General features: G+C 37.0%; 1 protein-coding gene across 2 annotated transcripts in view; it reads right to left on the minus strand.

Annotated features, from left to right (window-relative positions):
- Positions 1 to 201: 201 nt before the first annotated feature.
- The window catches only part of SERPINI1 (serpin family I member 1), a 103,575-nt gene continuing 79,988 nt past the window's right edge, over positions 202 to 23,788 (minus strand). For both annotated transcript variants that reach the window (XM_037841301.1, XM_037841305.1), the window contains exons 6-9: positions 13,915 to 14,012; positions 2,297 to 2,383; positions 789 to 878; positions 202 to 540 (exon numbers count right to left, since the gene is read on the minus strand). In XM_037841301.1, coding sequence (XP_037697229.1) covers positions 464 to 540; positions 789 to 878; positions 2,297 to 2,383; positions 13,915 to 14,012 — 352 coding nt within the window. In that variant the 3' untranslated portion in view covers positions 202 to 463. The remainder of the gene's footprint in view (positions 541 to 788; positions 879 to 2,296; positions 2,384 to 13,914; positions 14,013 to 23,788) is intronic.

Genomic DNA, 23,788 nt, shown 5'->3' on the forward strand with positions numbered 1-23,788 from the left:
GGAGTACCCACCTTCACATGGCTTATTGTGCTTATTGTCGATTATTACGTGTAAGTGCATGATGCTACTTTACTTTGGTGATTTTATCCTGCATGACCATGCAGGATTTAAGATGTCCAGAAATACCACTTTTTCCAAACTTCACCTAGCTGTATCTGTTTACTGCAACTTCTAAAATGAAAAGCACAGCTGTTCACTACATACATGTTCAATATGTACTTTTATTTTAAATATCAGCATGACAAACACAATGACATAACAGGACTCATTACCTTAATAATACTGATAACATTCCTGGACAAGTTTGGCTTATTATTTACATACATTGTTGTGTTTTATTTTTCTGGAGCTATTTTAAATATTATCTTAAGATATACCATAAAACACAGATCTTAAATATATATATCAGTTGCAAACATCATGTGCTTAATTACTATTTTCCTTGTCATTTAAATGAAATGATTTAAAGTTCCTCAAAATCATGTCCACTCGTGTTCATTGTTTCAGGGTGCAAGACTCTTCCCATGAATAGAATTGTACCTGCATAGAGTTGGAAGTGAACAAAAGAGGTGAACAAAAAGAGACTGTAAGCAAAAGAATGGAATATTAATTTTTCTTCTTGCTTACAATTAGCAACGTTCTAAAATTAAAAATACAAATTCATTTTCAATTAAAAATAATTTGAGCATAAGAAATTCTCTGATAAGTACTGTGAAAAAAATATACTCTCAATTTAAAAGTTTTCTTGTGGCCTATTAAATAAAGTTCTGTTTTCATAACAGACTTACCTGTTCTCCGGTTCCTGATGAGAAAGAAAAATGGATGGTCGACAATAACTTGAGGATAGAGCACTGCCATCCTGCTAATTGCAATCATTCCTACAGTGCATAGAGAAAGTAATCACATGTCTGGGTATGTGCAGAGACTAATGAGTAATGCCTCAAAATCATTTATGTTTAACGTAAAGGCAACAATTTCCAAGAAGCAAGATTTTAAAGATTTAAAGAGAGAAATACTGTAAAAGTGTTAACATTTCTACTTGATCTATTGAAAAACAAAACCCACAACAAATACACAGAAATAAAATCCCTCCCCCACCTCACCAAAAATAATATGACAATTTACTCTGCCTGTTTTAAAATTTTAGTTCTCAGCATCAGATAAATACTTGTGATTTTACAAAAATAAACTTTGCATTAAAGGGGCAGTTGGGAGAATAAAAAATTCAAAACACAAAAACTATGACAGTTTCTTTATATCTCAAATCATTATTTCTTTTGTCTGCAATGTGTATTTTTATATAACAAGTCACCAGGCTTCTAATAAATGGTCAGAATGACAGTGATTAAGGGGAAAATACAGCAGGGAGGGATGCAGTGGTGTTCCCTACAGCTGGGAAACTGAATTCCCCTGAGATCCTCATTATGGGATGATCATTTTATACTTGCTTCAGGGTGGTTAGTTGCCAGGAAAAGGTCAATATTAAATTATGTAAGATTTTAAACTTTCTTGATGTCTAAGACTACTATGTTTCTTTTTTCTCCTGAAAATACAGTTATAACTTGTGGTAACCTTTTAATGGACGAATATATATAGAAGTTAGAAATAATGTGTGTAAATATAATATGTTAGCATTTTACCAGAAGGGAAAAAAAATCCTACTAAAATTTGATGATAGCTATTGAATATCGGATTGTAGAAAACATCAAAAGAAATGAAAGTGGAAAAAAGGCAAAGGCAAGGGCAAATTATTTTCAATTAACTAGGGAAGTTAGAACTATCAAACTGATAAAGGATATTTGCCATTTTGCATCAGACATGTCAGATTTATGTCAGAATTCTTTTGTTAAAATTATTTATACCTCCTGTTAACATATGTGTTTTAAAAACATTGAAACTTCTCACAAAATTAAGAACCAACTTCTGCAAGTAACTAAGTAGGAAGAAATGTGTTTAAACAGGCAGCAGGAAATATTTAAAATATTTAAACAGGCAGCTCAGCAGGAAAAATCTATTCTCATAGAACTGCCAATGTTCTCTTACTTCTCTCATTAGAGAGAAAACTGGGAGTTAAACTGTAACAGGACTTTGGGAGTGAGTGCAAGTCTCACATCACATTTTTAAAATTCTGGCTGGTTCAGCATTAGTTTGCCTTCTGAGTTAGAGCAGAGCCAGTTTTTCAGCTTGGTTCTGAAAATGACTATCCCCACCCCCTACTGCTTTAAAATCACAAATATAGAAGGGTTGAGAAGTTCACCAAAAAAAATTTTTTTTTAAAAAAGAACATGCATGGTACCGGAAGTGGCAGCAGCTTCTGAGCCTTCCTCATTAACCTCTATGAAGGACTTGTGGATTGCTTTGGAAAGGAAAATCTCTTTGTTATCTGCAGAAAGAAAATCAGAAGCATTTCTTTAGCATCACTGATGGGGAAGTATTTTATCCTTTTCTTAAATGGGTTGGAGAAATGTAAAAGAAATATAATACAGACATAAAATATAAGAGATAATGTTATAAGATTACGTTTATGATATGAGAGAACCATTGAAGAAATGATTTCCAGTGTGTCCTCATTTTATATTCTCTTGTTAATTTTTCCCTTCACTTTCCTTGGTAATTTTCCCATTGTTTATTCCTTATATTGCCAGAAAAAGCAGAACCATGGCTCTGTTTTTGATAATGATTCCAAATTAATTCATAACTCAAGATAAAAACATCTTATGCATTGCTTTCTAATTTGAAATCTAAAAATATAAAATGAAAACAGGTAGAAACCCAGCTATCACCAGAATAAGAAGCATTTTTTTTTTCTTTTTTATCTAATCTTTAGTTAACTGTGATAAAATATCCTTAGCAAAGAAAAATTAAATTGATTCCTAGGCTTTGAAAATGTAATTATATAAAAGTGTTATTTTCCATTTCAGTTAGTTGGTTTATCTGAGGATTCACAAACATCCTTTACCCTAAGATCAGAGGTAAATAATACATTTTTAGTATCAGGAGGCTTGTTTTTCTTTGAATTGACTTTGTACTTGTGCTTACTTTAAATTCATGGCTTTCAAATTTGGGCTTCCAATTTCATTCCAATATTAAAACAAAACAAACAAAAGAAAACCCAAAATAAATGAAAACAAAAGCAGCACATGGAGGCAGGTTTAAGGATTACTCAAGTTTTTACCCCATTTTTTTCAATTATGGGAGGTCTAATATCAAATTAACATAAAAAACTTTGTTGCTAATATCCAGCACCATTCAGTAAAAGCATAATTGATTTCCCAGAAGGCTGCTTAGTAAGACTTTGTAAGTAACCAAGTTTCTCCCCACAACTTAGGTTTTTTCCTTTCAAGTTTTTAAAAACATGTAATTATCTCATATGCATAGGGAATGATTTTCCACAACATTTTTAGTACATCTGTTGCACAACACCTGCTTCTTTTAAATAAGCCCCCAAACTAACAGTGGCATCTCAGAATATATATATAGAAGTCTCCAAAGGTGGAAATTATTTTATTGTATAGTTTCAAAGTCTAAAAGCTAATTGGTGGCTTTTTAAAAGCAGCTTTACTGAGGTATAATTGACATAGAATAAACTGTATATTCTAAAGCGTACAATCTGATCTATTTTGACATATATATATGCCTGAGTCCATCACTACAATCAAGATAGTGAAACCCCAAAAACCTCATTCTTCTTTGTAATCCTTCTCTGCCCCCTTACCCAGCAACCACTGATCTGCTTTCTGTTACTATAGATCAGTTTGTGTTTCTATAGTTTTAGATCAGTGGAATCACACAGAATTTTTTTTTTTTTTTAATCTGAATTCTTTCACTCAACTTAATTATTTTGAGATCTGAATATACTTTTAATAGGGATATTACTTCTTGAGATCCTATTTGGTATTAAAATATAAGCACTGCATTATTAAATAGCCCATCTGATGTTATGATATTTTCTTCTAGAATACATTTGATGACTAGAAGAAAAATAAACAGCAATCAAGTGTTTATATTAAGCAATGAAGTATAATTAGCTCTCTCAAATCCAGAGGCTGGGTATTTTTTTTTTTCCTAACAAAAGGGAGAACATAAATATAAATAAAATAAAAGCATAAAAATATAAATTTCACAATCACACAAATATATTTAGTTGGCAAAGCAAACACATAAATTCCAAGACAGTAAAATATATAATCCGTTAAATAAAGCTGTTAAACGGTGCTTTATTATTTTTAGATTCTGCTGCCCATTTCTCATCCATCTACCAGTTAAAGGAGGGTCACGCATCAAGAGGCAATGGTATGGCCCTAAATACAAAAGTTCCTAAAGTGTAAGGATTGTCTACTTTGCCAGCTAGCCCCTACTCTGAGGAGGGTCCTCCTCAAAGACAATGAATGATATTTCAGTCACATTCAATTAGCCCAGAGAAACCTTCTCCTGCTGGCTCCAACTGCGCACTTTAAAACAAGGAATCTTATTCCTTGCAACTGGACTCTGCCTCAAATGTAACATCCTCTTGTCACTATCCTTTCACAGGCTCTCATTTTCTCAAATAAAATTGTGGTGGCAGTGGTGGTAAAGCTACTGTGACGTACTCATGGCAGAAAGATCAAGAAAGTAAGGATGTTGAGAGTTCTCCCCAGAAAGCTAATTTTTTGAAAGGTAATGAAGTAAACAAACCTGTAACAAGATCTGTGCAGAAGAAAAGAAATTTTAATAATATTAAGAACAAAAAAGAAGGGGGAACATATGTACAGATACTGAAGAGAAAAAATATCCACAAAAAACTAAATATAATTTTCTGAAGATAAATTTAAATCACCTTTATGAGGTACAATTTATTTACTATGAAATATATATATTTACAGTATACAATTTGATAAATTTTGATAGATGTATGTCTGTGAAACCCTCTCCACAAAGAGATATAGAACATTTCCATCTCCTTGTGCCTCTTTATGCAAACAATTCTGAAAATGAACATTTTTTTCCCCAGAAACTGGACAATGTACAATTTATAAAATTGACTCAAGGCAAATCTAACTCACCAACTATTAAAGGAATTGAATCAGTAGACAAAACTCGGTCCCCATCCTCAAGATTAAAGACTGCAAACCCCGATGGTTTAAATACATGACTTAATTTGTCACGGCTTCTGTGACAAATACCACACACTGGTTGGCTTCTGCAACAGGAATTTATTGTCTCACAGTTTTGGAGGCTTGAAGTCCAACATCAAGATATCAGCAGGCCATGCTTTCTTCTAAGTCTGTAGCATTCTGGTGGTGGCTCAGTCTCTGCCTTCATCACAAGGCGATTTGTCTCTTTCTGTCTCCTCTGGCCTCTACTTCTGTGTCCCATTTCCTTTGCTTATAAGGACTTTAGCCACACTGGGTTAAGACCCACCCTCATTCAGTTTGGGTACACTTTAATAACATCTTCAAAGATCCTATTTATAAATAGTTCACACTCATATAACTAGGGGTTAGGACCTGAAAATGTCTTTTGTGGGAGAAACAATTTGACCCCCAACAATAGGTGATTTTAACCAAATCTTCAAGGAACAGATAGGATTATAATTATTATAATTATAATAAAATCATTCAAGACATTAGAAGAGAATAAAAACTACCAAAAGTATCTGTGGCTGGTATTACCTTGTTATCAAAATTGAACAAGGTTATTCACAGACCAAACTCATATTAACATGGAGGTAAAATTCTTTTAAAATTAGAAAATTAAGCCCTGCAACATATACAACCAATTTTAAAAAATAAGTTTTAAGGGATGTCACCATATTTCATGAGACAGCAGTTGAGAAATGGTCCAACTGTCTCCAGTTCACAGTATAGCATTCTCCAGCACAATCTTTTGAAAATCCAAATCAATTGATGCAACTACCCTACTTTAAGCTCACTCTGTTTCCCACCTCACCTTTAGTATATTGCATACCTGCTTAGCATGTAATTTGAGAACCTCCATGAAGTTGGCTGTGTTACATTCATTTAATTCAAAACTATATGACACCGAGCCTACTTTACCAGATTCATTATGCTCCAGATTAATTGAACTGTAGAAACCTGAACATAACACACTTTCATGTCTTTATTTCCCTAGAACATCACTCAACCCCTGTTGTCCAATCAGACACTGCATTAGTCTGTTGATTGTATCTATGACAGATTACATCTACAATCAACACAGGAGATTGCCTTCAGCAATGAGAGAAGTCTCATCCAACCACTTGAAGGCCTGAACAGGAAAACTGAGGATTTCAGCAGTCGGAAGGAAGAATTTCCATCTCTACTTCAGCCAGCCAGCTTCCTCTGGGGAATTCACTGAAAACCTTCATCAGAGTTCCCTTGTGGCCTGCCCTACGGAATTCAGACTTGCCCATCAGTTACATGTGCCAATACTAATAATCTATCTACTTATCTATCTATCTATCTATCTATCTATCTATCTATCTATCTATCATCTGTCTCCTGTTGGTTCTGTTTCCCTGGAGAATTCTGACTAATAGAGTACCTGACTGGATAACAGGGGTTGAGTGCAGGGATTGAGTGATGTTCTGGGGAAGCAAAGGAACGAAGGTATCATAAAGTGTGGTGTGTTCAGGTTGTTACAGTTCAGTTAACCAGGAGCACAATGTATGAGATAAAGAATGCCTGGTGTTGTATATTTTTATACTAAACAAATGCTACAGAGCCAATTTCGCAGCGTGGACCTGGCCTCGAGTATTCATCTCACACCCACAGTAACTCGCACTCTGCCCAACACTAAGTAGATACTAAGGCATTTGATAAATTCAGTCAGATTGGGAAGGGATTAAGATTTTCACTGATGAGCTGGTTTTTGTATTTAGAGGAAAGTTACCTATTCTCTCAGAAAATAAATAGATCAAAGGCAAACAGCTAAAAATAAAAGCACATTCTGCACATTGACCCCTTATGGCCACAGCAGACATTGCTGCCAAATGACTGGCCCCTCTTTCCTCCAGGCAGCATGGAGCCAGGCTTTTCAGAGTGTGTAAGATGGGAACAGGGCCAGCAAACCCTAGGTTCCCCAGAGAGGAGCTGGGCAATAATTCAAGCCCTTCTCAAGAAAACAGGATAAAGTACTGAAGCATTCATTCAGTCACTGAACAAATATTTATCAACGACCCTCAACTTACAAGGTATTGTGCAGGACACCAAAGGCTCTACGATTCTGTGATTAACATAATGAGGGCAGGATGGCCATTGTGGAAGTGTATGCCCCTATTTCCTTTGTGGCCCTCTTCCTAAAGACAGCCAATTTAAATAGCTTTCTGTCATCACCAAGGATGTTTAAAATAGCAAAATGAGAAGAGTATCATAACAGAACCTAAGAATACCAAAGTGTCTCTATGCTTCAGTTACTAACATATTCTTAGCTTTAGCCCCTTCCATGAAGTTTGGAAAGGTTTCTACAATTTGAACTCTTTAGCATTTGTTTTTTCTGGATAGATACTATTACAGAACCAGCAGGTATTCACTCACTCACTCATTCACTCATTCATTCATTCATTCATTCATGTACTGAGCACCTACCATATGCTAGACATTATTGATGCATTGGGTATACAGTTCCTTCCTAATAAGGAGAAAGCTGACATTAAATAACAACAAAAGACAATGCTAACAATATAAAAGCAAATTAAAAAAAAAGTCCAAAATTTCAGGGTATGGTAAACATAACTAAGAAAATCAGATGTGGTGATGTGTTGGTGGGTGGCTGGGGCAACGGAAAGGAGCCATTTGATGTGGGTTGTTAAGGAAGGCATTTCTTAGAAGTCACCTGTGAGCTGATACCTAAAGAGCACAAAGAAACTAGCCATGGGAAGATCTGAAGGCAGAGTGTTTCAGGCAAGGGGAAAAGCTAAGGGCAGAGGCAGATACAAGCTCGGCACGTTCAAGCACCCAAAAGAAAGCCTATGGGTGGACCAGGGTTAGTGAGGAGGACTGGCAATTTGAGAGAAAGCCCTCACACCTGTAGCAAGGCTAGGTCCAGTACCATTTATTCACAGCACTTACCCACTCAGCATTTATCACACACTCCACGAAGTGTTGGGATCTCTTTCTGGGAGAGAAAGAAGTCTCTGATACAGTCCTTGCTTTTGAGGAACTAAGAGCTTAAAGACAAGTATGTAAACAAACAATCTAAGTAAAAGGTCAAGTGTGTGATAACAGAGACATGTACGTGGTACTATGAGACTCCAGAAGAGGACAAGTAAACCATCTAGGAAGGGAGAAAGAAATCAGGGGAAGCTTCTCAGGGGTGATGACATTTGGGCTGGTTCTAGAAGAGTGCCCATCAGAGAAGAGGGCAAGGGCATCCCAAGGAGAGGATTATATGTGCAAAGTGAGAGCAACAGCTGGGATCATCTGAAGATCCATTTGGAGCCTGAGCTAGGAGGAGGTTGGGGGAGTGGCAGAGAGTGTGCATGATTTGAAGAGCTTTGACTACCAAGCTAGAGAACCTGGGCTTTATCCAGAAGTAACAGCACAGGGCTGTTTTGATTTTAGAAGTGTGAACTGAATAAGCAAACAGCTAGGGGCAGGAAGATCAAGATTGTTAGTTGTTGTAATGGTCCAGGTATAAATATAGGAGGAGAACCAGAATTATGGCAATGGAAGAGAAAGGCAGCCCTCTGGCATACAGGTGCAAGGAGAAAGAGAACAAGCAAGGGCAGGATATAAGAGTCAGACCATTATAAATCTACAGTACTCAAGTCTGACCTGAACATGGCTTTTGCTGTATCTTTTTAATTCCTTTATTTTATTGGCTCCTTTACTAAAGCTTGTACTTAATGCTGAAGGATTTAGCACTCTATTTCTCCTTTCCTTACACCTTCCAAGAGGATTATCTATTAATCCAAATGCTGACAGTCATTCATTTCCATTACAAAAATAGCCTTACTCTATAACAGGATACTCACTGCAACTAGATGAGCATTTAAATCTAGCCTGGGAAGAAAATGATTCTCAGCACTCCCTCTACTCCATGTTTATTGTATGAGTCTTTACTGTGTTTTATGTTAATGGAATTTGGAGTCAAAAACAATGAACATCAAATTGAGATTAAAAAAACAAATGCAATAAATACCAATAATCTCATGTTATTCACTCCTTTATTCAGTGAGTCCTTAGCAGAAAGCACAGTGCTGGGCACAGCAGGCAAACATACCTAAGGATCAATTTTTGGTGGCAGTAGTGGGGTTAAATGCTATCAAGTAGTATTAGATGTATAATTAACCATAATACAAGATAAGATGTTATATGTGCCATAAAGAAAGGCATAAGATACTGTGGAATTTAAGGAGTGATTACTTCTGTTTGGTGTGATCATGGCACTTGCTGAAGTTGGGAACATTGAAGTGGAGGCTGAAGTCAGAGTCAGAAGCAGCAAGGGAAGGTTGTTTTGGGTGGGAGAGACTTCTTAAAGATGGGGAGCTGCGGAGATGTGAGGTGCAGAGAGAGTGTTCAGTTTGACTGAAGCAGAATCAACAGGAGTTAAGGCTGGAGGAAGGTGAAGTCTTAATACCCTGCTGAGCACTGGAGGGTGCACAGCGGATGGAAGGGAGGCTTTGAACAGGGACTGAAATGATCTGAGAGAGAGTTTTAAAGTGATAAACCTTGGCAGTAGTGTATAAGACAGATTAGATTGGAAAGAGATTGGAAACTGTTTAGGGGGCACTTGAAATAGTCTAGGGTAGCAGTAATGAGTCTCTGAAACAAGAGTGGATGTTGTGGAATAGAAAAAGAAAGAGCAGTTTCAAGAAGTCTTAGGAAAGGACTATCAAGTCACCCAGGTTTTGCAGAAGCAAGAGAATGTGAATCAGCCCTTTTTTTTCCCCCACTGCTAATTCACATTTGCTATTTTTGAAGAAAGACAAAATTTTCATGACATAATTTAAGAATATAGCAGTGTCACAATAGCACCAAATTGTTCTCTGAGTGCTTTTGAATGTACCACTTAATTATACTAATAATGCTCTTTTTGAAATTGTGTCCTAGATCTTTAGTAAGATTATTAATTGAAAAACTAATACATAAACAAGCTAAAATTCCAAACAGCATGTAATGGTATAAAAAATGAAAACTCCTCTATCTGTTTCATATTCTGGAAGCAACCACTGCCATCAGTTCCTAATGTGTTATTCTAAAATGTTTTATACATTTAAAAGCCTATATACATACGAGCATTTTCCTCCTCTGTCTTTTGACTGAATCTGCTCCCATTCTGCCCTTGATTTTTTTTCCCTGTCTGATTCCACAGCACTTTCTCTAGTACATAGATCCTAAAACTTGGGACTATTGACATTGGGGGCTGGATAATTCTTTGTTGTAGGAGGCTGTCCTGTGCATTGTAGGATGTTTAGTAACATTTCTGGCCTCTCCCCACTGGATACCAGTAGCATCCCTGCCTGGATATGACATCCAAAAATGTCTCCAGACATTGGCAAATGACCCGTCGGGCAAAATTGCCCCTGTTAAGACCCACTGCTCTACTAAAACATTTCTGTCATTCCTCCTTTGTTAAATCCAGCTCTCTTTGTCTTTCTCCCCCATGAGTTTGTATGCTACTTTAGGGAAAGCATGATATCTTAATCATGCCTTCATTTTTATGATATAGTGATTTGCTCATATTAGATGCCTTGCAAATGTTTGTTTAATGAAAAGAATAGACATGGCATAGAAGATTATTGTTATGTATTTTAAGCACCATGACATTCTCATTGAAATATAAATAATAACCAAATGCATGCACATAATTTTACTGGGTACTCGTGGGGTTACTAACTGCTGCAGACACTTTTAGTCATCAAGTTTTCACAATTTATTTAGGAAGGCAAAATACTAGACATTTAGAAAGGATACCAATCATGTCAGGCAGAGCACAGGTGCTCATATGAATGAAGAGAGAAAAATGCTAAGGAATTTAGAGGAAATAGAGAAGTAAGTTTTATAGAGCATCAATAGGTTATATGTGGTGGAGGGAAGGGATTGACGGAATAAGAGAGAAAGGCAGAAGGATGCATTGCTTTCGCTGGGGCGGCTAGAGCTACCTAGATGCTGATAAAACTAGTCATTAAAGAATCAAAGAATTTTCTCAGAAAGCTTGAGTTTTGCTTTAGATCTTTCATCAAGTGCTCTTGAAGATCTGAATTAGTGGTGCTTGAAGATAGAAAATCCTGGATTTCTTATTGATGTTTTAAGAAGGCCAATATTCTAAGAAATGTAATATATTAGGTGATGCTGAAGAAGTCTCTTCTCTCCTTCCCTCCCTCTGTTTTTCACGTCAGTGAACATTTCCTTTGCCAGGTACTGGGTATGTAGCTGTGGGAGGATGCCAAGAAGGATTCAATTCTGATGGAGATTTCATTAAATGAACAGATACTTCACATATAGACTGTGTGAACATTCTGGAAGATCCCAGTGCCATTTCAAATCCCCAAACCATTTCTGTACATAATGTATACCTATGCTCTATTGTCTCTTTACACAGTAAAGGCAATTAAATATTACCTAATAACATATCCAGATACGTCAGAAATTATAAGCTCCCTGACCGCAATACTTGCTTTACCACTGCAGTGCTACTTCCTCAGGACAGAAAGACAGCAGATACTCCATGTAGATGAAATAACTTGCCTTCATGTTTGGGTGAGACAGTGAGGGATCTCTAATTAAACTGAAAATAGAGCCATATTAAGAAAGTGGAATGCAATTATCCGGTTGGAATTTGACCAGCATGGTTTAAGATATAGATTCTTTCAATCCCTAAGGAAGGGGACATAGGATTTTAGATTATACTATGCTCAAGTCATGAATGTATTTCTGACTCAGATACAAAGGCATCATTACTTTTTGAATCACCACCAGGCCTATCTTTTTGACAACACCACTAAAGAGTTCAGAGCCCTAGGATCTTGGATGTGAGCCAAGAAAACATTTGCCGAGGGAAAGTGCATTTATCCTGGGTGCAAAGAACATTTGCACAGAAATATATAGAAAGCTCTTGGTGCTTTGGACTAAGAGGTCTCTAAATGAGGGCAGAAGTTGTGGTCCCCAGTACGTGTACCATCTCATTGCTAGAAGCTGAATGTTGTTCAGAAAACAATCTGCCAAATCCTAAATCTGGAAGGCAAGGCCTTTTTTTTACTCTTTCCTCTCTCTCTCTCTCTCTCTCTCTCCCCCTCTGTCTCTCTGTCTCTCTCTCTCCCCCCTATCTCACTATCCCCCTCCCCCTCTCCCTCTCCTTCTCTATTCTCTCTGTCCCCCCTCTCTCCCCCCACCTCTCTCTTACAGGCACACACACACACACAATTTTGAGGGGTTCATATATTTCCCTGAATCCAATCCATGGGCCCTCACAGTCCAGCTTTAAAAGCTATTTTTTGGTTAGCTCGATTTACATAGCTTGAGACATCCAGAGAGGATAAATACTCCTGTAACACATGAACTGCTAAGGAATCGTCTATCACCTTAGCTCTCTTTATGTGGAGAACTGGATTCATTAAACTGCATATAAAGAGGACTTACTCATTGTGCTGGTTTGTATATATTATGTCCCCCAGAAAAAGCCATATTCTTTGTTGCAATCTTGTGAGTGCAGACATTAGTGTGGACTAGGTTGGAACCTATTGGTTCAGTGTTTCCATGGATTGTGACCCACCCAACTGTAGGTGATAACTCTGATTGGATAATTTCCATGGAGGTGTGACCATGCCCATTCAGCACAGGCCTTGATTAGTTTACTGGAGCACTATACAAGCTCAGACGTAAGGAGCTCTCTGCTGTAGCTGAGACAGACATTTTGAAGACAGTTATTGGAAGCTGACGCAGACATTTTGGAGAACGCCATTTTGAAACACAACCTGGGAGCAAACAGACACCAGCCACATGCCTTCCCAGCTAACAGAGATTTTCTGGATACCAATGGCCTTTCTCCACTGAAGGTACCCTTTGTTGATGGACACTTTATGGCCCTAAGACTGTAACTGTGTAACCAAATAAACCCCCTTTATAAAAGCCAGTCCATCTCTGGTGTTTTGCATTCTGGCAGCATTAGCAAACTGGAACACACATTGACTTTCTTTTATCTTAATATACACCTGTATTTAGCTCATCAGGAAATAGATTCTATTTTATTTTTCCTGTTCTATAAATGATAGAAAGTAATCATTACATACACCCTTTGGTACCTTATTTCAATAATAATTTCTTGGGGTTAGTGGCTTAAAAAACTTCCCAAAGCATTTTACATGTTCTATATACTTTAATTTTATGAATATTTTATTATTTTTAACCTGAACAAATTAGAGTATTTGCAGCAAATAATTCAATTATATTATTTTCTTGGGAAATTTAAGATAAGTTACTCAACACCCAATGTGCCAGGTAATTTTTGAAGTTACTTCTTCAAAACCACTATTTTGTACTGAAGAATTAGGAAAATTCTCATCATCATTTCTGGGGGCATTCTTTATACTTTTAAAAAGTGTCTAGCTCTCACAGCAGGCACTCATTCATCCTTTCTTCCCTCCTTTCTTTCCTATATGATTTATTACACAGAACATACTGAGGTAGTCAATCAGCACACTTATTGATTATCTGCTATACATGATACTGGGTCAGATAGAATAGGGAATTCAAAGGTGTATAAGACAGAACTTCTGGAAAGCATCTTCTATAAAAGATAAGACATGAACCAGAATAACATAAACATAATATTATGATTATATTTATATTTATATATGTAGTTCATATATTTCATGTCATATTTATCTGATAAGTGATAACTACACTTTAGCTCAGAACTCCATAACAGATGATTTGACGTTATGATAAAAAAGCTTTTATGGAATAAATTTTTAAATTGGTGATTATACATTACCAGACAGAGCTGTCAAATTTGCATTTTTGATGAAAACTTCAGTAATTCCAAGAGCCTTCAAAACATCTTTTAGATCAATTTCCTGTTCCACAGTGAACCTGGAAAATATGTAGAGAGAAAATGTAGTTAGTTACAGCATTTAAAATATCAATCACCTGAGTCAAGAATAAAATGTTAGATGTATTTATTTTAAAAGTCTGCTTTATAGAGCCTAACTTTGCTAAAACTGGCATTTGAATGCAAGTAGTATTTGATTGTTCTTGTAAACAGGGGCATCAGAGAGAATGACATAACAATACAGGTTAAATGAATAAATAGGAAAAATGTATGATTTAGACACAAACAGTAATATATAGCAGAATATATACTATAAAGTGAAATTTTTAGATTGTCAGAGTATTATGTGAGATTTGTAAATAAGTAGCTCTCAAAATCCGATAAATAATATATTTGCTTTTTTAAGTTGGCAATGACTGTTTTCATTTATCCAGGGTATTTATTTCATTCTCCACAACTTATGCTACCACCCCTACCTCCCCCTCACCCCCAGCCATGGAAAAGGCTAAAGAAGAGTGAAGTTCTGCTGTTTTATGAGTGTATCTAGTGTTTTAGATCCCATACAACTCAGGGAGAAAACATACAATATGTCATATTAAAAAACACATTCTCATGGTAGCATCACAGAAAAACTGTTAATTAAGGAAAGTGAGTTAAATGTTACCCATAAAAACTATGGTCTTTTATAATTTGAAAACAAAAGAATAATAAGTCTTCATTTTGGGTGATAATGAATTTTATGAATTATGGTATGTGAATGTACATCGCTTTGTAATGAGAATTAAAGTACTATTTTAAAAACATACATGAAAATAGGGACTATACATTGTCATAAACAGAAAAGTAATTATGAAAAAAATGGTTCCATGGGAAGCCAAAGTGGTCCTAATATGGAATCTCCACCAAACCAAGGAATTGAGTCACTCATCTTTCCATTTCTGCAGTGAAAGCAAAGGACCAAATATAGTTGCATTAACAAACAAACACATTTTAAAGAAGCAAGGATTTTACCACTTTCTAAAGTAAAAACTGGTTAGAACTAAATGTTTCCCTTTCTCTAAGACATCTCCTACTGATCAATACAGATCATAACTATAAATTTTTAAGCAATGAGATGTGTTCTTAGAAGAGCTAAGTCTGTGACAATCACTAAATGTTACAGTAGCAGCATTTCTGATGCCAGATTTTAAGAGTAATGAGAGGAAAATGATTGCTGCAAACAGGACTCAGGCACAAGAGGAATGACCAGCGGAGAACAGTTTGGCAGGTCTATGTTTATGGAATAAAATGACTGAGAGACCAGTGTATGTATATTAAATGCACTAAACTAAGCACTGAGTTTTATTTACCTATGTTTTACACTTTAACTTGTACTTACATTGCTTATTTTTTCCACAAAAAGCAGATATTGATTGTTAAAGTAATACTGTTCTGTAGTCCCATTCTTCAAAGATGGATGAGTAGGAAAATACAGAATGTCTTGGAGAATACTTTTGATGGGTCAATTAAGGTGTTTTATTATTATTATTATTATTATTATTTTATTACTATACACCAGGCACTGTTCTAGAGCATAAGAATAGATTAAGTTAATATCACTATAGCCCTTTGAGGTAGGTATTATTATTATCCTCAGTTAAGAGATTATTATTCCCATTTATAGAAGAAACAAAAAGATGAAATAACTTAACCTAGTTCACATAGCTAATAAGTGGCACAGCAGGGTTCTGGTTCCAGATAGTATTACGAATTCCTAACCCTCCTAAAAGAGGAAACTGAAGGAAGATATTATCAGGGGATTCTTTTTTACTTCTTAAAAACAAGTTGGTTTGTTTTGCACTTTAGAGACTGACTGGACAGTTGAAGATGAGTAATTTAGCTAGGCAAAAAAAAAAAAAAAAGAAAGAAAGCTGCTTAATTTCTGAGCCCCAATTTCAGTGTGTGGAAAATGGCAATAATAGCTACTTAAGAATTGCTGAGAGGATTAAATAAGCCTTATAAATGCTGCTGGCAAGTAGGAGGCATGGTACTATTAAAGGCAGATACTGTTAATCCTACTTACTATATTGCAGTTATGGTGAACGTCACATTATTACAGATGCTAAGGCGCTGTGTATTTGCATTTTAGTAGTGCTGGAGTCATTTGGTTAAAGAGTTATATTAATCCCTTCTAACTATTAATCAGTCAAATCTAAGGTTTTACTTATTCTAATATCTGTAGCATCTGGCATAGGACATAACACATAGGTCAAAGTAAAATGAAGTCTAGGTGTTTATAAGATATTTTGGTCAAAGTGAAGACTGGAAATAAAGAATCTCCACTTGTCCTTTCCTTGTCTCTTTTTCCTTACCAAACTGTTGAAAAATAGCCATTATCTATTTCTTAACTCTTTCCTCTTAATATAGACTAATACTAACATATCAAATGCTTTCAAATCTTTTTTCCCAGGTGCTATTCAAATCTTTTTATGTATAGCATCTCATTTCATTATCCCAACAACCCTATGGGATAAGTATTGTTATCTCTAGTCTACAGATGTGGAAACTGAAGCTCACAAGAGCTAAGTAACTTACCTCAACACACAGCTAAGTGGTAAAATGAGAACTTAAACCTCGGCCCTTCTGATGTCACAGCCCCCCCACAATTAACCACCAATATTCCAACAATAGGTTTTTTTTTTTTTTTTTAATCATCATTTTATTGAGATATATTCACATACCACGCAGTCATACAAAACAAATTGTACTTCCGATTGTTTACAGTACCATTACATAGTTGTACATTCATCACCTAAATCAATCCCTGACACCTTCATTAGCACACACACAAAAATAACAAGAATAATAATTAGAGTGAAAAAGAGCAATTGAAGTAAAAAAGAACACTGGGTACCTTTGTCTGTTTGTTTCCTTCCCCTACTTTTCTACACATCCATCCATAAACTAGACAAAGTGGAGTTTGGTCCTTATGGCTTTCCCAATCCCATTGTCACCCCTCATAAGCTACATTTTTATACAACTGTCTTCGAGATTCATGGGTTCTGGGTTGTAGTTTGATAGTTTCAGGTATCCACCACCAGCTACCCCAATTCTTTAGAACCTAAAAAGGGTTGTCTAAAGTGTGCGTAAGAGTGCCCACCAGAGTGATCTCTCGGCTCGTTTTGGAATCTCTCTGCCACTGAAGCTTATTTCATTTCCTTTCACATCCCCCTTTTGGTCAAGAAGATGTTCTCCGTCCCACGATGCCGGGTCTACATTCCTCCCCGGGAGTCATATTCCACGTTGCCAGGGAGATTCACTCCCCTGGGTGTCTGATACCACGTAGGGGGGAGGGCAGTGATTTCACCTTTCAAGTTGGCTTAGCCAGAGAGAGACAGGGCCACATCTGAGCAACAAAGAGGCATTCAGGAGGAGACTCTTAGGCACAAATATAGGGAGGCCTAGACTTTCCTTTGCAGCAACCGTCTTCCCAAGGGTAAAACTTATGGTAGAGGGCTCAACCCATCAAACCACCAGTCCCCTATGTCTGTGGTCATGTTAGCAACCATGGAGGTGGGGTAGGCGAATACCCCTGCATTCTCCACAGGCTCCTCAAGGGGGCACTACATCTTTTTTTTTTTCCTTGTTTTTCTTTTTTCTTTTTTTTTTTTTTAACTTTCCCTTCTTTTTTAAATCAACTGTATGAAAAAAAAAGTTAAAAAGAAAACAAACATACAATAAAAGAACATTTCAAAGAGACCATAACAAGGGAGTAAGAAAAAGACAACTAACCTAAGATAACTGCTTAACTTCCAACATGTTCCTACTTTACCCCAAGAAAGTTACATAATATAGCAACATTTCTGTGAACTTGTTCCTACTATATCCATCAGAAATTAACAGACCATAGTCATTTCTGGGCATCCCCAGAACGTTAAATAGCTTATCTGTTCTTCTTGGATTATTGTTCCCCCTTCCTTAATTGCTCTCTACTGCTAGTTCCCCTACATTCTACATTATAAACCATTTGTTTTACATTTTTCAAAGTTCACATTAGTGGTAGCATATAATATTTCTCTTTTTGTGCCTGGCTTATTTCGCTCAGCATTATGTCTTCAAGGTTCATCCATGTTGTCATATGTTTCACCAGATCGTTCCTTCTTACTGCCGCGTAGTATTCCATCGTGTGTATATACCACATTTTATTTATCCACTCATCTGTTGAAGGACACCTGGGTTGTTTCCATCTCTTGGCAACTGTGAATAATGCTGCTATGAACATTGGCGTGCAGATATCTGTTCGAGTCACTGCTTTCCGATCTTCCGGGTATATACCGAGAAGTGCAATCGCTGGATCGAATGGTAGCTCTATATCTAGTTTTCTAAGGAACTGCCAGACTGATTTCCAGAGTGGCTGAACCATTATACAGTCCCACCAACAATGAATAAGAGTTCCAGTTTCTCCACATCCCCTCCAGCATTTGTAGTTTCCTGTTTGTTTAATGGCAGCCATTCTAACCGGTGTTAGATGGTATCTCATTGTGGTCTTAATTTGCATCTCTCTAATAGCTAGTGAAGCTGAACATTTTTTCATGTGTTTCTTGGCCATTTGTATTTCCTCTTCAGAGAACTGTCTTTTCATATCTTTTGCCCATTTTATAATTGGGCTGTCTGTACTATTGTCATTGAGTTGTAGGATTTCTTTGTATATGCAAGATATCAGTCTTTTGTCAGATACATGGTTTCCAAAAATTTTTTCCCATTGAGTTGGCTGCCTCTTTACCTTTTTGAGAAATTCCTTTGAGGTGCAGAAACTTCTAAGCTTGAGGAGTTCCCATTTATCTATTTTCTCTTTTGTTGCTTGTGCTTTGGGTGTAAAGTCTAGGAAGTGGCCTCCTAATACAAGGTCTTGAAGATGTTTTCCTACATTATCTTCTAGGAGTTTTATGGTACTTTCTTTTATATTGAGATCTTTGGTCCATTTTGAGTTAATTTTTGTGTAGGGGGTGAGGTAGGGGTACTCTTTCATTCTTTTGGATATGGATATCCAACTCTCCCAGCCCCATTTGTTGAAAAGACCATTATGGCTCAGTTCGGTGACTTTGGGGGCCTTATCAAAGATCAGTCAGCCATAGATCTGAGGGTCTATCTCTGAATTCTCAATTCGATTCCATTGATCTATATGTCTATCTTTGTGCCAGTACCATGCTGTTTTGGCAACTGTGGCTTTATAATAAGCTTCAAAGTCAGGGAGTGTAAGTCCTCCCACTTTGTTTTTCTTTTTTAGAGTGTCTTTAGCAATTCGAGGCATCTTCCCTTTCCAAATAAATTTGATAACTAGCTTTTCCAAGTCTGCAAAGTAGGTTGTTGGAATTTTGATTGGGATTGCATTGAATCTGTAGATGAGTTTGGGTAGAATTGACTTCTTAATGACATTTAGCCTTCCTATCCATGAACATGGAATATTTTTCCATCTTTTAAGGTCCCCTTCTATTTCTTTTAGTAGAGTTATGTAGTTTTCTTTGTATAGGTCTTTTACATCTTTGGTTAAGTTTATTCCTAGGTACTTGATTTTTTTAGTTGCTATTGAAAATGGTATCTTTTTCTTCAGTGTCTCTTCAGTTTGTTCATTTCTAGCATATAGAAACATTACTGACTTATGTGCATTAATCTTGTATCCCGCTACTTTGCTAAATTTGTTTATTAGCTCTAGTAGGTGTATCGTTGATTTCTCAGGGTTTTCTAGATATAAGATCATATCATCTGCAAACAATGACAGTTTTACTTCTTCTTTTCCAATTTGGATGCCTTTTATTTCTTTGTCTTGCCAGATTGCCCTGGCTAGCACTTCCAGCACAATGTTGAATAACAGTGGTGACAGCGGGCATCCTTGTCTTGTTCCTGATCTTAGAGGGAAGGCTTTCAGACTCTCACCATTGAGTACTATGCTGGCTGTGGGTTTTTCATATATGCTCTTTATCATGTTGAGGAAGTTTCCTTCAATTCCTACCTTTTGAAGTGTTTTTATCAAAAAGGGATGTTGGATTTTGTCAAATGCTTTTTCAGCATCTATTGAGATGATCAATTGATTTTTCCCTTTCGAGTTTTTAATGAGTTGTAATACATTGATTGTTTTTCTTATGTTGAACCATCCTTGCATGCCTGGAATGAACCCCACTTGGTCATGGTGTATGATTTTTTTAATGTGTCTTTGGATTCGATTTGCAAGTATTTTGTTGAGGATTTTTGCATCTATATTCATTAGGGAGATTGGCCGGTAGTTTTCCTTTTTTGTAGCATCTTTGCCTGGTTTTGGTATTAGATTGATGTTAGCTTCATAAAATGAGTTAGGTAGTGTTCCATTTTTTTCAATGTTTTGAAAGAGTTTGAGTAAGATTGGTGTCAGTTCTTTCTGGAAAGTTTGGTAGAATTCCCCTGTGAAGCCATCTGGCCCTGGGCATTTATTTGCGGGAAGATTTTTGATGACTGATTGGATTTCTTTGCTTGTGATGGGTTGGTTGAGGTCTTCTATTTCTTCTCTGGTCAGTCTAGGTTGTTCATATGTTTCCAGGAAATTGTCCATTTCTTCTATATTATCCAGTTTGTTGCCATACAGTTGTTCAAAATATCCTGTTATAATTTTTTTAATTTCTTCAGGATCTGCAGTTATGTCACCTTTTTCATTCATTATTTTGTTTATATGGGTCTTCTCTCTTTTTGATTTTGTCAGTCTAGCTAGGGGCTTGTCAATCTTGTTGATCTTCTCAAAGAACCAACTTTTGGTGATATTTATCCTCTCTATTGTTTTTTTTGTTCTCTATGTCATTTATTTCTGCTTTAATCCTTGTTATTTCTTTTCTTCTACTTGGTTTAGGATTGGTTTGCTGTTCATTTTCTAGCTTCTTCAGTTGATCCATTAGTTCTTTGATTTTGGCTCTTTCTTCCTTTTTAATATATGCGTTTAGTGCTATAAATTTCCCCCTTAGCACTGCTTTTGCTGCATCCCATAGGTTTTGGTATGTTGTGTTCTCATTTTCATTAGTCTCTATATATTTAGCAATTTCTCTTGCTATTTCTTCTTTAACCCACTGATTGTTTAGGAGTGTGTTGTTTAACCTCCAGGTATTTGTGAATTTTCTAAGTCTCTGATGGTTATTGACTTCTAATTGTATTCCTTTGTGGTCAGAGAATGTGCTTTGAATAATTTCAATCTTTTTAAATTTATTGAGGCTTATTTTATGTCCCAGCATATGATCTATTCTGGAGACAGTTCCATGAGCACTAGAAAAGTATGTGTATCCTGGTGATTTGGGATGTAATGTCCTGTATATGTCTGTTAAATCTAATTCATTTATCAGATTGTTTAGGTTTTCAATTTCCTTATTGGTCTTCTGTCTGGTTGATCTATCTACAGGAGAGAGTGATGTGTTGAAGTCTCTCACAATTATTGTGGAAACATCAATTGCTTCCTTTAGTTTTGCCAGTGTTTCTCTCATGTATTTTATGGCACCTTGATTGGGTGCATAGACATTTACGATTGTTATTTCTTCTTGCTGAATTGCCCCTTTTATTAGTATGTAGTGGCCTTCTTTGTCTCTCAAAACATCCCTGCATTTGAAGTCTATTTTATCTGAGATTAATATTGCTACTCCTGCTTTCTTTTGGCTGTAGCTTGCATGAAATATTTTTTTCCATCCTTTCACTTTCAGTTTCTTTGTGTCCCTGTGTCTAAGATGAGTCTCTTGTATGCAACATATTGATGGTTCATTTTTTTTGATCCATTCTGCGAATCTATATCTTTTAATTGGGGAGTTTAATCCATTTACATTCAACGTTAAAACCGTGAAGGCATTTCTTGAATCGGCCATCTTATCCTTTGGTTTATGTTTGCCATATTTTTCCCTCTCTCTATTAATATCCTTTATTGTACCCATACCGAATCTCTTTAGTACTGAACCTTTCTCCAAGTCTCTCTGTCCTGTCTTTGTTTCTCTGTCTGTAGGGCTCCCTTTAGTATCTCCAGTAGGGCAGGTCTCTTGTTAGCAAATTCTCTCAGCATTTCTTTGTCTGTGAAAAATTTAAGCTCTCCCTCAAATTTGAAGGAGAGCTTTGCTAGATAAAGTATTCTTGGCTGGAAATTCCTCTCATTCAGAATTTTAAATATATCGTGCCACTGCCTTCTTGCCTCCATGGTGGCTGCTGAGTAGTCACTACTTAGTCTTATGCTGTTTCCTTTGTATGTGGTGAATTGCTTTTCTCTTGCTGCTTTCAGAACTTGCTCCTTCTCTTCTGTGTTTGACAGTGTGATCAGTATATGTCTCGGAGTGGGTTTATTTGGATTTATTCTATCTGGAGTTCGCTGAGCATTTATGATTTGTGTATTTATGTTGTTTAGAAGATTTGGGAAGTTTTCCCCAACAATTTCTTTGAATACTCTTCCTAGACCTTTACCCTTTTCTTCCCCTTCTGGGACACCAATGAGTCTTATATTCGGACGTTTCATATTATCTATCATATCCCTGAGGTCCATTTCGATTTTTTCAATTTTTTTCCCCATTCTTTCTTTTATGCTTTCATTTTCCATTCTGTCATCTTCGAGGTCACTGATTCGTTGTTCAACTTCCTCTAGTCTTATACTATGAGTGTCCAGAATCTTTTTAATTTGGTCAACAGTTTCTTTAATTTCCATAAGATCATCCATTTTTTTATTTAGTCTTGCAATGTCTTCTTTATGCTCTTCTAGAGTCTTCTTGATTTCCTTCATATCCCGTACTATGGTCTCATTGTTCATCTTTAGTTCTTTGAGTAGCTGCTCTAGGTGCTGTGTCTCTTCTGGTCTTTTGATTTGGGTGCTTGGGCTTGGGTTATCCATATCGTCTGTTTTTTTCATATGCTTTATAATTTTCTGTTGTTTTTGGCCTCGTGGCATTTGCTGAACTTGATAGGGTTCTTTTAGGGTTTGTAGACCTATTGAAGTCCTTATCTCTAATTTATCAGATCTACAGCTTCGTGGAGTACACTTTCTCTAACTAACCAGCAGGTGGCGTCCACGAGCCACCTGTTCTCCACAGGCCAGTTCTCCCCTGCTTAGCCTTTTTGGTGAGTGGGGGAGTGAGTCTTGTGGGGCCCAATTGGTGTACCAAGCTTGCGTGTGTAGTTGGTGTTGCCTGCCCTATATGTGGGGCGTGTTTCTGGGCAGTCGGGGAGGGGGGGTGGCCCTAACAATCAAATCTCCCTGATGATCCTAGAGTTTTAAAGCTGCTGCAATAGTCTAATCCTTCAGTTCAGTCCTGCCACAGTTTGTCTCTGCCACTGACCCACAAGTCTTTGGTATTGGCGTATGGCTCCTGAGACTTGCAAGTGGGCCCCTCTTCCAGGCCGTGCACCCCGGGTCCTCTGTTGAGGGATGACTGTGCTATGTCACAGGTGAGTGCCGTCCCCCCAAGGCAGTTCTGGGCTGCTGGGCTGTGTAGGGAGGCTCCCAGTCTGCTCAAATGATGGCTGAATGGGGCTTTGTTAATTCACACTGCTCCACCTTCCCAGCTCTGGGACATTCAGCTGAGGTTGCAGGGAAGGCTAATGTCCACGCCCAGTTTTGTGGTGTGTGCCTGTTATTTGAAGCACTTCCGTCACACTGGGTTGTCTGGGGCAGCTCTGGGCTATGGGGCTGGCGATGGGCAGGAGTGTTTCCTGTCCACCAGGATGGTGGCTGTGAGCGGACACCCCCCTTTTCTTGGGAAGTTGTGTTGTTTAGTGAATTTTCTCAGCCACTGGATTATTGCCTTTTGTCTCAGAGCTCTCTTAGTTCTGCTCTTGACTTGACGTGCCCAAATTGCAA

Source organism: Choloepus didactylus, chromosome 1 (assembly GCF_015220235.1).
Source record: "Choloepus didactylus isolate mChoDid1 chromosome 1, mChoDid1.pri, whole genome shotgun sequence".
Taxonomy (NCBI): Eukaryota; Metazoa; Chordata; class Mammalia; order Pilosa; family Megalonychidae; genus Choloepus; species Choloepus didactylus.